This window comes from Arvicanthis niloticus, chromosome 15 (assembly GCF_011762505.2).
Source record: "Arvicanthis niloticus isolate mArvNil1 chromosome 15, mArvNil1.pat.X, whole genome shotgun sequence".
In the NCBI taxonomy this organism is placed as follows: domain Eukaryota; kingdom Metazoa; phylum Chordata; class Mammalia; order Rodentia; family Muridae; genus Arvicanthis; species Arvicanthis niloticus.
The window spans coordinates 61,681,435-61,695,566 of record NC_047672.1 but is presented as its reverse complement, the minus strand read 5'-3'; the positions used below and the strand labels follow the sequence as shown (position 1 = coordinate 61,695,566).

At 38.5% G+C, this 14,132-nt stretch overlaps 1 protein-coding gene across 2 annotated transcripts in view; it reads left to right on the top strand.

Moving 5' to 3' along the window:
• Positions 1-13,850, top strand: part of Dbf4 (DBF4-CDC7 kinase regulatory subunit) — a 28,449-nt gene extending 14,599 nt beyond the window's left edge. The window contains exons 6-12 of one of the 2 annotated variants that reach the window (XM_076913102.1): positions 30-106; positions 1,801-1,837; positions 2,944-2,986; positions 4,154-4,282; positions 4,696-4,807; positions 9,671-9,795; positions 12,668-13,850. In XM_076913102.1, coding sequence (XP_076769217.1) covers positions 30-106; positions 1,801-1,837; positions 2,944-2,986; positions 4,154-4,282; positions 4,696-4,807; positions 9,671-9,795; positions 12,668-13,646 — 1,502 coding nt within the window. In that variant the 3' untranslated portion in view covers positions 13,647-13,850. Of the gene's footprint in view, positions 1-29; positions 107-1,800; positions 1,838-2,940; positions 2,987-4,153; positions 4,283-4,695; positions 4,808-9,670; positions 9,796-12,667 lie in introns of both variants that reach the window. The other variant, XM_034519176.2, reaches the window with a different exon arrangement.
• Positions 13,851-14,132: the final 282 nt, after the last annotated feature.

Sequence of the window (14,132 nt, the reverse complement as noted above, 5' to 3'; positions counted from 1 at the left end):
GCTAACCTTCAGTTCTTCTTTCAATAAAGACATTCGATACTACATTGAACAAAAGAAGAAAGCATTGAGTGCACTCAAGAAATCAAATACATCTGGGAGGGATGCGGTATGTGGTTCTTTTTTAAACTTTTCTTAAAAATGGTAGCTCTGGGTTTTTTTTGTTTTGTTTTGTTGTGTGTTTTTGTTTTTAATATCTATAAATAATAGTCCCAATAAGTAAAACAGTACTTTGTGAGGCTCTTTTATGGGTTTCTGAATGGTGTGTCGTTTGAAGCTTATGTTAATGAAGTAAAAGTTGTTGCTGGGGCAGTGGCATAGGCTTTTCCATTCCCATCCTTTGCTGTTGCTGTTCTATTTTAAGTGATACTTTGTTTTATCATGTAAGACAGTCCGTGTAGACCGTATTTACGATGGCTTTTGTGCTGTGCTTGTCCTGTTGTTCTCCTGCCGTCAGAGTATATAGTCTTCTGTTTTCATCTTTGAGGCCTCTCTGCAGTCACTGTTTGTCTATGCACTAGACTCCCTTGATCTTACACCCCCGTCTCACTGCTCTTCAGTCTCCGTGCTCCATCTTCTCACTGTTTTGCAGATGTCTGCTCCTATGTTTCTCATTCACTTTAACTGACAAGGTATGACACTCAGAAGCAGTTAGCAGATCCTTTTTGACACCGTTTAAAGCCAGCTGTGTTGGTTTCCTTGCTGTTGTCAGTCCTTCCTCAAGTTCTGTTGTCTCTTTGCTTCTCCCTGGCTTCCCTTATTCCTCAGACCATTCTTTGGTGGTTTGCTTTTATTTGCTACATACAACCCTTAAACGACTTGACTACAAGGAAAGGAAGTTCTGTACTCTGGTACATTAAAAGACAGAGACAAAGGAGTTTGGAAGTTTGGTAATTTTATGTAGTTAAATAAGCAACTTGGACTTTTCACAACTCTGGTTACACCAGGGACTTGTATCTGAGGTTGTGTTCATGTAGATTTTTCTTTTATGTTTTTTCCCTTCTTCAAGTTGGAAATGGTTGTTATCTTTGCGTGTGCTGGGACCTCACTTTGTCTTTTATGTTCTGATATTGAGTCCACTCAGTAAATTTTACATTATGAGTGCCATACTTCTTTGCTCAACATCCAGCTTGCTACTTAAATCCTCTGCTCAAAGATCTCTTTCCCAGCTCCTCTAGGAAGTAATTGGGGATTTCCATACTACCCACACTTTGGAGTGCACTCACAGGACAACTGGAAGAAAAAGGAGATTTCTTTGGGCTAATGAAGCCTCTTTTGTTATTTGTCTAGTTAAAAAAAAAAAAAAAGATGAAGTTGGTTTAATTTTTGAGCCATTCTCCCTGACAGCTTTATTACTAAAGGTCCTAAGTGTGACACACCCGACATTGAAGACGGCTCCCGCCTTAAAATTTTTACATACCTACCTAGTTGCGTACTGAGTGCTGTCTGGAGTTTAGTTATAGGCAGTAGTGAATTGATCCCCCTGAAGGTGTGCATTTCACATAGGTCTGCACTGTCAACTGTACCTTTTCCTTGTTAATTAATGTTGAAGGCTCAGTGATCAGTGCCACCACTCTGCAACAAAGAATGTAAAGTAGGACTGAATGCTGTAAAGATGATCAACAGCTTTCATTCTCCAATGCCATTCAGTTATTTGATTGAATTGAGTTTAAGAAGCAAGATTTTCACCTTGTACAGTAGCCACTCTGCTTTGATAAAGTATTTTTTCTCTTGAAGATACTGTGTAGTGTTCTGTGTTTTTAAACCCAATATTTTCACTGTATTTGTATTTTTTTTTAAAAGGGGAAAAAAGCTGGTACTGGAATACAAAAGGCAAGAAGTAAGTATTTCCGACACATTAAGTTTCTTTTAGAGAGTAGAAAACAAATATGACGATTAAAGCTTGGGCTCTTCTACTTCAGTGGTAGAGCACTTACCACAGATGCATGATGCCCTAGGCTTACTGTCCAGTATATCCAAGTGTGTGTGGATGGACGGATCGACAGATGGACAGACAGATAGACAGACAGAAAGATAGAAAGATTTTCTGTTGTAAAGAAACTAGTTCTTTTTATGGGAGACAGGGTTTCTCTGAGTAGCTCTGGCTGTCCTGGAACTCACTCTGTAGACCAGGCTGGCCTCGAACTCCGAAATCCACCTGCCTCTGCCTCCCAAGTGCTGGGATTAAAGGCGTGCACCACCACTGCCTGGCAAGAAACTAGTTCTTGAAATAATTTATTCAAGGGCATCTTAGTAATTTTTAGAACATGGACCTCTTCAACAGTCTGATGACACTTAAGCTACCCTTCCCCGTGTTAATAATTTTGTAAAGATGTTTTTATGGGCATGGGAGGGGTTATGTGTACATTAGTACAGATGCTCAAACAAGCTAGAAGAGGATGTTGGGTCCCTTGGAGCTGAAGTTACAGCAGTTGTTAGTCGTACCTGATGTAGATGCTAGGAACTGACCTCCTTGAGTCCTCTACAAGATTGATTACTCTGTGATCTTCATTGCTGAGCTTTATCTCCATCCCCAAAATTAATATTTTCAAAAACTCATTTTGGTCCCACAAAAAACAATAATTCAAATCCATTTACTGGAATGAACATAAAGAATGCTCTGAGATAGCCTTATAGTGTGAAAATATCTGCATCATTTAGCTCAAGAATCTCGCACGGTTGATATGAATGCATGGGTCTGCAATCCCAAAGCAAAGAGAAACCAAGGCTGGAGTATAAGAAACTACTTCCTAGCCTGGGCCACAGCACAGGTGTCCAAAACAAATCCTTAGCATGACTGATACGGGGGAATGATGGTAGAGAAGATAGTTTACCTGAGGCCACACCTTTCACCTCCCTGGGTTTTAAAGGATTTCTGGATGTTTTACCCACACTAGAGTCTTAACTGATTTGCAGCTGTCTCATGGTAGTTTTTCTTCTTAGCAGGGAGACTCAAGAAGCCTTTTTTAAAGGTTGAAGATGTGAACCGGTAAGTGTCAGAGTCCAGTGTGTTGGAAATAGTTGGGATTATAGAGAAAACCTCAGTAGACTTAGTTTCGTTTTTATGTTCACTTTCTTTAAATGACTGTGATGTGCCTAGAGTAGTAATTCCCTTGTGTTCAAGGACGGAATTTAGTTTCATTCTATTGTAGATTTAAATTCAGAGTATCTGCTTTAGGCCAATTATAAAATCATCTCAATTTTTAGTATTTTAAATAATCACTCCGGCTGCATTCAATATCATGAGTTTGAACAGTTACTAAAAGTTTCCCCCTATAATTGTGGGGAAAATTATAGATACTACTTGAAAATATATAGCTACATGCAAATGTTTTAAAAGGAATGAAATTCAGACATGCTACAAGATGAATGAGCTTTTAGGACTTCATCCTAAGTGAAGTATAAAGGGAAAATACTGCATTATTCAATGTCCATAGAACATTCAGAATGTTCAGACTCAGTCACTGGTGGCTGCAAAGGGCTGGAGGGAAATAGAGGGTTTTTACTTTTGCAAGGGAAGCACTATATGATGGGGTAGTGCCTTCACAACTTATGTTTAATGTGACTACACTGGACAGTTTCAAATAGTCTCTAGAGCAGTGCTTCTCACCCTGCGAGGGATAACTCCTAAAGGATTGGATAACTCTTTCACAGAGGTTCCTAAGATCATTGGAAAACACATACTATTTATAATACGATTCATAACAGTGGCAAAATTACAGTTATGAGGTAGCAACAAAAATAAATTTATGGTCGGGGGTCACCACAAACATGAAATTAAAGGGCCACAGCATTAGGAAGGTTGAGAACCACTGCTCTAGAAGCCGATAGTAATTCCAAAGCTTAATGTTTAATGTGACTAAACTATAGTTTTAAATAGTTTTGATGGTAGGTGTTTTGGGGAGGATCTAAGAGGAGATGAAAGGGGAAAATGATCAGAATATTGCATGAAAAAAGTACTTTCAGTTTTTTAAAAAAGTCATTTTTAAATGTTAAAAGAATAGTCCTACATATTGGTTCTTTGAAAGGAAGGTTACCCCTACCAAGTCTCTCTTGTTTATTTCAGATTTGAGATGAATTACACAACTTAAATATAAGGCTTTGAAATGGTTGTTTGATCCTAGAGAAGCTCACATACTTGTCTTTATTTGTTTAGGTCTTACAGGCCATTTTACCTTCAGCTCCCCAGTATGCCTTGTATAAACTACTTTCTTCAGAAGCCATGCAGTCCGTTTGATATAGAGAAGTCATCCAGCATCCAGAAACAAGCTCAGGCGAAACTCAGGTTGGTTTGAAACTTGGTTTTTCAAAAAAATGCTATTTAGACTTTCACTATTATTGGGGTTTTTTTTTTCCTTCTTAAACACTTGGGGTAGTGTATCTTGTGCCATGCTGGTGGTATGTGTGCTTGTTTTCCCTGTGTATATTTTAGTGCCTCTATCTTAACATTTAGTCCGAATAAAAGTAGATTATTTAGAGGTTTTAGATGGGAATGGCACTCAGATAATGAAACTTCTTTTTCTTGACCATTTGAAATATTCTTCAAAATGTTTATTATATATTGTTTTACATTTCTTGAAATGCAGTTAAAAGTATTTGCTGTTACAAGTGGCAGATTCTGCATTTGTTAGTTTAAGGCAATGAAGTTAAAATTATTCATTAGCAGTTAATTTTGTTACCATGTGTTTCTATCACTAGAATTAATACGGATGGCGATAAATGTGGAACCCCAGTTCAACTCCAGTTGAAGGAAAAGAGAAAAAAAGGATATTGTGAATGTTGCTTACAGAAATATGAAGATCTCGAAACTGTAAATGTGATTTTCCATTTTGGGATTGGTGTTTCTAAAAATCTGAATACTGTTTTTATGTTTAAGTCCTATTTTATTATTCCGATTGTAGTTTCCAACATGATAGTCACAAATATATTCTTCAGTGGAAACAGCTCTGGTTTGTTTTATGGTGGGGATGGAACACAGCTCTGCACTTTCTAGGCAAGTACATCAGCACTGCTGCATCTTTGGCCTGAAACACGTGAAATTTCAAGGACCCAGGGAGGGGAGTCAAGATTGAGAAAATAATTCTTATTCTTTTAATAAATATTTGAGTGGTTAGTATATAACTACAATATAAAAAAATAACAAAATATATATAGACAGTATTAGATCAGTGCCAGGAGAAACAAAAAGGAATGGAGGGGTTGCTATCTGTTTAGACTTGGCAAAGAAATACTTGGGTGATGTTTAAGTAGAACTACAGAAAAGTTAGGTAACCAGGCATCTTGATAACAACCAAAATCAGCAAGGTGCCCAGAACTGGTAGATAGAGTCAGAGTAGGGGATGATGGCCTGTACCAAGCAGGGATGGGAGTTCTTGGGGCATGGTCAGGTTGTTGAAACACTCTAAAGATGAGACTGAAGGGATATATATGATTTTGGATTAAGAGATGGTTGGTAAATAAAAGGTCCTATATTTTGGTCTGAGCAATTAAAAAAGAAAAGTCTTGCAAGAGCATATTAAATACAAGAAGTTTATAAAGAAGTTTGAAAGCTCATTAGAATAAGAACCTTGGAATCACTAGTAGTCTTGTCTGCTTGGTGCATAGCAAGTGCTTATTCATCTTAGCAGTTACTTTCTTAATTTCTTAACTTTTAAATAGTAGGTAGGTAGATGTAGTGGTGCACATCACAGCCCTTCTGCTTTCAGCCGCAGCAGGCTCAGGCAGGATGAATATTAGAGTGTATAAATAAGCTCAAATATTATCACTTGAAATGTATTAATGCCCACCAGGGGGGTTGATTTGTTTTGTTTTACTTATATAATAAAGAAGGGCACACAGTTAGTTTGCAATTGTATTGAATCAGAAGCTAAAGTATTTCAATTTTTTTTCCCTTTTCCTTCTAATTGTTTTGAAATTAAAGTTATTGATTGGTTCTGTAAGTTACTTGCCATTCCGAGGACAGAATAATATGGAGTGTTTGTTTTTCTTTATCTTTTAGCTCCTGATGTGCTCAGGAAATGTAAGAATGGTGGGAAAGTTGTCCACTGATTGTCACAAAGAAAGTAAATTTGTAAAAGTAGATTTGAGAATGAAATTTAAAATTATGACTTTGATAGTTTTTTTGTTTCTTAATTTAAACTGAAGCAGAGTTGGGTAGGTCACTCCAATACTCTGGAAGGGTTTGGGTTTGAGAGCTGTTTGGGCTACATGAGATCTTATCTTGAAAGGAAGAACAAACCATTGTTTTATTATCTTGGGTTTCACAATAATTCATTCTATCCATGCCAAGAGATTGATTTAGGAAATATTTTTGAGGACTTAGGAGATGGCTCAGTCAGTGACGTACTTATAAAAGAACTAAGATTGATCTACAGGAGCCACATTAAAAAGTGTGGACATGATGGTGTGCCATAGTTGTTATTCCTGGTGCTGGGGCAGAGACAGGCTGATTACTGGCTTGCTGGTCTGCTGGCCTGTTTACTTGATTGAGTTTCTAGGTGGCCAGCACCTGAAGAAAGACTGTTAGACAAGGTTGTCTTTGGTCTGCACACACACATACACAAATATTTTTAAGTACTGTAGATAAAGCAGACATTGCTTACATTTTCTATCTGTGTAGCTAGCATAAGGAAATAACTTTATATATTTGCAAGTGTGGTGGGTTATTTTGTTACTTTTAAAAATAAACTTATTTTAATAAAAAACTATGCAAATAACTATAAACATCATACACCAAAATTAAATAGACTCAAACTACACAACTTAGTGAAATCCTGTACAGTTAAATCGGGCATTTGGAATAGAAATTGTGGAGCTTCATACTAAATTTTACACTTTCAAAATCAAATATATTTAAGGCATTTATCTATCAAATATATAGATCTTTCAAATACATCTTTTATCAAATATATTTTAAGCACTATCTATGGACTTAGAATGCACAATTTGAAGCCAGGGCACGTAATCTCAGAAAGAAAAGAAACCTGCATTTTCTTTCTGTATGTGGAATTTAGCCATTGCTATATGTATGCATGTAAACATGAATAAAGTATAACGTATAGAGAAGAGAACAAGAAAAGCTACAAGAAAGGGCATGAGGAAGAGCTGACTGCAGGGGACGGGCCTGAGTTATAAACAGGATATGAAGGTATCACTGTCTACTTGTAGCATGGAGAGTGTGGACGTGGATTGTGAAGCATAGTGGTAGTGAATGATGAGAAGGCCATTAGACGTGAAACTCAGTGTGTGGCTTGGCACATGGAAGACCCAAAGGTAAAAGTCAGTGAGAGTGCTTGACTGACTGTGTTAGACACACTTCAATCAATACTAAGCAATAAAAAACGACTAAGTGGATTTAGAGAGAAACTATATACATTTGGTGTTTCACTTGATAATTTTCTCTTCCCAGAATATAAGTGAATTCAATCCAATCTTTAAAAATGTGAAACTTATTTTCTATGTTTTGTTTGTTTTTACGAGGGTTTCCCTGTGTAGTTCTGGCTTCCGTGGAACTTGTCTATAGATCAGGCTGGCCTCAAACAGATCCAGCTGCCTCTGCCTCCCCAGTGCTGGGGCTGTGTATAGATGCCACCATACCCAGCTCTGGGCTCTAAATATGACATCCTGAATCTATTGACAAGACAGTTAGCCTGGAGATCTCACTCATTCAGAAGGAACTTTGTTTCCTGTGAATTTTATACTATAAGTTTGTTTTGTTTTTACTTGACAGGGTCTCACTATGTACTCATGGCTGGCCAGGAACTCGCTATGTAGACAGGCAGGCCTCCCAAGTCACAGAGACCTGCCTGCCACTGCTTCCTGAGTACTAGTGTTAAAGATGTGCCCCACCATGCCCAGCTTGCTTCCTTTTAATCACTCTTAGATTGAAAAGCCCTCCCCTTTCCTCCGTCACAATCAGTGAGATCATTTGTCTGTTCATACTTGGGTGTTTTCTTCAATTGTGAGTCTTTTGTAATGTATATACTTTGTAGCATTTATCAAAGATACTGGTTTTTAAGGTTTATTTTTTACTGTGTGTGTGTGTGTGTGTGTGTGTGTGTGTGTGTGTGTGTGTATGTGTGTGTGTGTGTGTGTGTAGGTGTGTGTGTGTGTGTGTGTATGTGTGTGTGTGTGTGTGTGTATGTGTGTGTGTGTGTGTGTGTGTGTGTGTGTATGTGTGTGTGTGTGTGTGTATGTGTGTGTGTGTGTGTATGTGTATGTGTGTGTGTGTGTGTGTGTGTGTGTGTATGTGTGTGTAGGTGTGTGTAGGTGTGTGTAGTCTAGAAGAAGCCATCAAATTACCAGGAACTGGGGTTACAGGTAATTCGTGCTACCAGAGTTGGGTACTGGGGACCAACTACAACTAGAAATCTTGGAAGAGCGTCAAGTGCCTACAGCAATTGGCCAGCTTTCTAGCCCTTTAGTTTGTTTTTAAAGTTCTTCTAGTCTCTTGTAGGTTTTAAATATTTTTATATTAAGTTAAAGGACTTCATTTAGTTCTGTAAGCCCTACCTTGGTAACTATATATAATAGTAGATAAAAAGGAAAAGGGGGCATGGGATAGGGGTTTTCTAAGGGGGGGGGAATGGGGAAACGGGATGGTATCTGAAGTGTAAATGAAAGATCTAATAAAAAAAATAGTAGATAAAAATATGTTTTATGAAGTATTAATGTTACTGAATGTTAAAGGCAGTTCTTCTTGTCTGTTTTAAGAGTCTTTTTAAAACAATTTTTAATTACATCATTTCTCCCTTCCCCACCCACCCACGCCCTCTTACTGTCTCTCAAATTCAATGGCTCTTTTAAAAAATATGTTCATATATATGTCTGTATGTGTGTATTTGTATACATGCATATATTACTTGTATATATATGTTATCAGGCTGACCGCTTTATTTGGTAACCAATCAGTGTGCTTTTCCCTGAAGAAGACTATTCCACCCTCAATATTCCTTAGTTGCCTTTAGCTCTTGTCTTGGGTTGGGACCCCATGAGGTTTCTACCTTCTTTCTATCTTAGCATGTCTATTGATGGTGTCCTTATTCAGCTCTTGTTTGGTCAGCCATCTTTGAGACTTTGTGTTTTCTCTGCCTTGTCTAAGAGATGCAGTCTTAAGCAGATTTAGTGTTCCTCTGGCTCTTACAATCTTTTGATCTCCCCTGCCATGATGTTTCCTGGGCCTTGGGTGCAGGACTTGTGTTGTAGATGTTATTCACTGGAGCTGGGCACCATATGATCTCACTTGTTTTCTACATTGCCAGTCTGTGGGTTTGTTTGTTTGTTTGTTTGTTTTTTGAACTCCATCTATTGCAAAGAGAAGTGAGGATAAAAGATACACTTACCTGTGAGGATAAAGACAAATCTTTACAGTGGCGTCAGCAATTGTGCTGGTTTAGTAAAGTGACAGCAGTCATCCCTGCTGGCCTGGCACATACTGTCTATACCAAGTTGGCCTGAAGCTTGAAGCTGTCATCCCTCCTTTGCCTCCCAAGTGCAGTGATGAACTCATGAGCCACAGTGCCCTGTTGAATGTAGGTTTTACTGAGTTCGATGTCAAAGAGTTTGATATATATATATGAGAGACATTATTTGGTTTGGTATTTGATTTTTTTGGTTTAACTATTATAGTTATTGAATGTAATTTTGAAATGTTTTTGTTGTTGTTTTGTTTTAGCATCTTCTGAGTGAGAAACACAAGAACTTTGCACAGAGTAACCAGTATCAAGTTGTTGACGATATTGTATCTAAGTTAGTTTTTGATTTTGTGGAATATGAAAGAGACACACCTAAAAAGAAAAGGTAATTTGCCAAAGTTCTACTTAGATTGTTAAGCTATTTTATAGCACTCAAATTTAATAGAAAGTTTGTCTGCTCTTAGAAGGAGTACAGATTTTTTTTTACATGACATAAATATGGTTTAGAACTAATAACTTTTTCCTGCCACCAAAGGTACGTAGTCTCCCTCTGACATGGTTTTGAAAGCGAGCTCACAATTTTTTCTATTAAGGTCAGTATAGAGTCGATGTTTTAGGTTTTGTAAATCGGAAGAACTCAATGACCTCTGTTGAGCTTTTTACTAAACAGTGAGCATGGCTATTTTGAAGCACAACATTACTTACTTAAGAAAGTAAAGTGAAGACCAGATATAGCAGCAGGCAACATCTAGTGTCTAACTGTGTAGCTTATGATTTACTTAGTCTAAAAATATTGATTAGGAGTGCTTTTACATGGATATACTGTAGGGTTGAGAATTGGATTATCTGTTTTTTTCCTGATCTGAAGGCATAAAGATTAGAGATGTGATAGTGAAACAGCTTCTGAGAAGTGAGTCTGGGTGTTCTGTGTGTTTACATCCTGGATCTCTGTAGGACTCTTAGTGTACATTCTGGCTGACTTACTAATGTGGTCATGTGGAGCTCCTGTGAGGACTTAAAACTTTCTGAAAGTTTCAGCAATGACCTGAACATACAGTTTTGTTTTGAGATTTTTGTTTGTTTTGTTTTTATTATTAATATTATTATTATTTTACACTCCAGATTTTATCTCCCCTACCCCTCACTCCTGTCCACCCTCCAAATGTTCCACATCCCATACCTCTTCCCTACCCCACTCTGTCCACGGGGATGTTTCCACTCCCCACCCCCACCCCGCCTGACCTCGAAACTCCCTGGGCCTCCAGTCTCTTGAGGATTAGGTGCATCATTTCTGACTGAACCCAGACCCTGCAGTCCTCTGTTGTATATGTGTTGGGGGCCTCATATCATCTGGTATATGCTGCATTTTTGGTGATCCAGTGTTTGAGAGATCTCGGGGGTCCAGGTTAATTGAGGCTGCTGGTCCTCCTACAGGGTCACCCCCCTCCTCAGATCTTTCAGCTTTTCCCAATTCAACCACAGGGGTCAGCAGCTTCTGTCCATTGGTTGGGTGTAAATGTCTGCATCTGACTCTTTCAGCTGCTTGTTGGGTCTTTCAGAGGCCAGTCATGATGGGTGCCTTTTTGTGGCTCCACAGCCTCAGTAACAGTGTCAGGCCCTGGGGCCTCCCCTTGAGGAGGTCTTCTCCTCAGGCTCCTCTCCATTTCTGTCCCTGTAGTTCTTTCAGACAGGAACTATTATGGGTCAGAGTTTTGACTGTGGGATGGCAGCCCCCTCCCTCACTTGATGCCCTGTCTTTCTACTGGAGGTGGACTCTACAAATCCCCTCTCCCCACTGTAGGGCATTTCATCTAAGGTCCCTCTCTGAGTCCTGAGAGTCTCTCACCTCCCAGGTCTCTGGTGTGTTCTCAAGTGCTCCCCCCCCCCCCCCATCTTCTACCTCCCTAGGTTACCTGTTTCCATTCATTCTGCTGGCCCTCAGGGCTTCAGTCCTTTTCCCTCACCCAATACCAGATCATGTTCCACTCTATCCCCTAAGCCCCATCCCCTTTCCCTCCCAGATCCCTCCCTCCCCTCTTTACTTGGGCCTTTTAACTTGTTGACCTTTTTAAGTTCTGTGGACTGTATTTTGGGTATTTTGTGCCTGCCTGCCTGCCTGCCTGCCTGCCTGCCTGCCTGCCTGCCTGCCTGCCTGCCTGCCTGCCTGCCTTCCTTCCTTCCTTCCTTCCTTCCTTCCTTCCTTCCTTCCTTCCTTTCTTTCTTTCGGCTAAGATCCACTTATTAGCAAGTATATACCATGCATGTCCTTTTGGGTCTGAGTTACCTCACTCAGGATGATATTTTCTAGTGCCATTCATTTGCCTGCAAAACTCAGGATGTCCTTGTTCTTAATAGCTGAGTAAACATACAGTTTTTTATCTATTTATTCCCTAATCATTTTATCAGTGCATTTTTTTTTACTTCTTGTCAGTCTCCAATTGGACTACTGTTACATTTTTTGACTACCCATTAGTTGAAAGGAACTCTAGTCACTACTTTGATTTTGCTTTGCTTTTTAGGGATCATACCTAAGGCCTCACCAGTGAAGCACAAAGGGAATCTTTTTGTATTGCTTAAATACAATATATAAGTAAAAGAAGTCATACTGGTTGGAGAGACAAGTGAATTGTATATTGCTCACTGTTTCTTGTAATATATAATACAAAATGTAATTGGTGACCTGATAACTTGTCATGCATTTGCATGATTTAGGATTGCTCAAGAGAGTAGCATCCCAAGGATTCTAAGATTCTACATGAATAAGACATTTGGGTCAAATATATGTTTGAAATTGGAGGGTTACTTTGTCACCTTTACATATGCAAAGATATAGTTCACTTTGATATGGAATAGTTTAAATGGAAAATATGTTTCTGCTTTTGGTTTTCAGTACTTTCTGAATCCTAACATTAAAGCGTTGGTATTTTTTAAAGATAATAGCAAAATCAGGGTCAAATATGGATACTGTCATCTCTCTTTGGATAGTTTTATATAGTTCATGTTATTTTGTTTTTTTATAATTAGTTCAAAGTTAAGGGTATTTGTCATCACAAGGAGGGAGAAGAATGTGAATGGAGTGGTGGTACACTAGAGTTTTCAGCTGTGTGTAGGTGATTTTTGTGTTTTACTTTAAAAACATCTAAAGTAAATATTAAGATTTCTGTGTTAGGTTTATCCTAAATTGGTTTCCTAAATAACTCATACATAGTTTTATTAATTTTTGACTTCTGGATTTTTTTTTTTTTTTTATAAAATAGAATAAGATACAGTGTTGGATCCCTTTCTTCTGTTTCTGCAAATGTCCTGAATAAATCTGAACCAAAGGAGAAGCTACCATTGGAGCCCAATTTCCAGAAGGACATGGGAGAAAGCAATAGACAACCGCTCGAGCAGAATTTTCACTATGAAGAAACCCAGAAACCTGAAGAAAACCTTGTGCTTGCTTCAGAACCCACGACCTATTCTTCAACAGGATTGAAAGGATGTGATGGGAAACCAGTGAGCATGTTAAATGCGCATGAGCCTGACCCAAAGCAGGATTGTGCACAGCAGCCTCTGTGTGACAACAAGCAGGAAGGCGTGCGCGACGGCTCTGAACATAGAGTAACTGTAGACAGAAATGATGTACAACAGGGAGTGGGCGCTACTGCAGGTGTGCCACAGCCATGTGTGCCACAGCCATGTGGGCACGTTTCTTGTCTCAGTGCAGAAAGAACTCTACCCCAACCAAAATTAACGGCAGATACTACACAGTTTTCAGCACAAGATCTGCAAGAAAAGGATCTTCATGTTGTGATTGGTCATGATTCTGACCTGTCATTAAATACATCAAAAGAACACCAAACAATGAAGGTGAGAACTCCACCCTGCAGTCCTCCGGAACCTCATGAGTGTGACACTGAGAATACGGAGAGTTTGCCTTGTGGTAAGATCCAGCGGAAAGTGAGAATGTTACTCGGGCAAAAGAAAGCACATGTGGAACCGGGTGCTGAATTGGATAAGAAGAGGACTGGGTATCTTCCTGCACATGAAGACAGAACTTGTGGGTCATCAGTACAGTCTCTATTGGAACTTTTTCAGACAAGCGGGGAGAAATCAGAATTTTTGGGTTTTACAAGCTACACTGAAAACAGTGAAATATGTGATGTTTTAGATATTTGGGAGGAAGAACATTCAAGTAGCCTGCTATCGACACTGTTTTCTTCCCCTTCAACTTCTCCATTTGTTGGATTTTAGTATTTAATGTGCTTTTCAGAAGTGACAGCTATATTCCTGAAGTTTTTTATATACATATATAATTAGTTGTGTGTGGGGGGGTTGTTTTGTTTTTACAAACTTTGTTTATGGAACCATCTGTAAATATTAAGATGATATTTGTAATTTTTTACAGGATTGAGTAGCTGTTGCAAATTATACAATAAAAACTTATGACTTACTTTATATTCCTGAGAGTTACAATGAATATCATTTGCCTTATCACTGAAAATAATTTCAAGTTAGATTTGAAGCCTATCAAATTATGCACTATATATTATATACTATTAACTATTGCCTATTAGCATAGATTTCTATCATCATGTTATGGCTTAAAAATTTTTTCAGGTAGAAAGGGAGAAAAAGAATGTACTGATTGGTATATTTGGATGCTGTAAGTTACAAGAAACATTGATTCAAGACATAGACCCAGCTGGATACTGTCAGGATCCTGACCCTACAAACTGA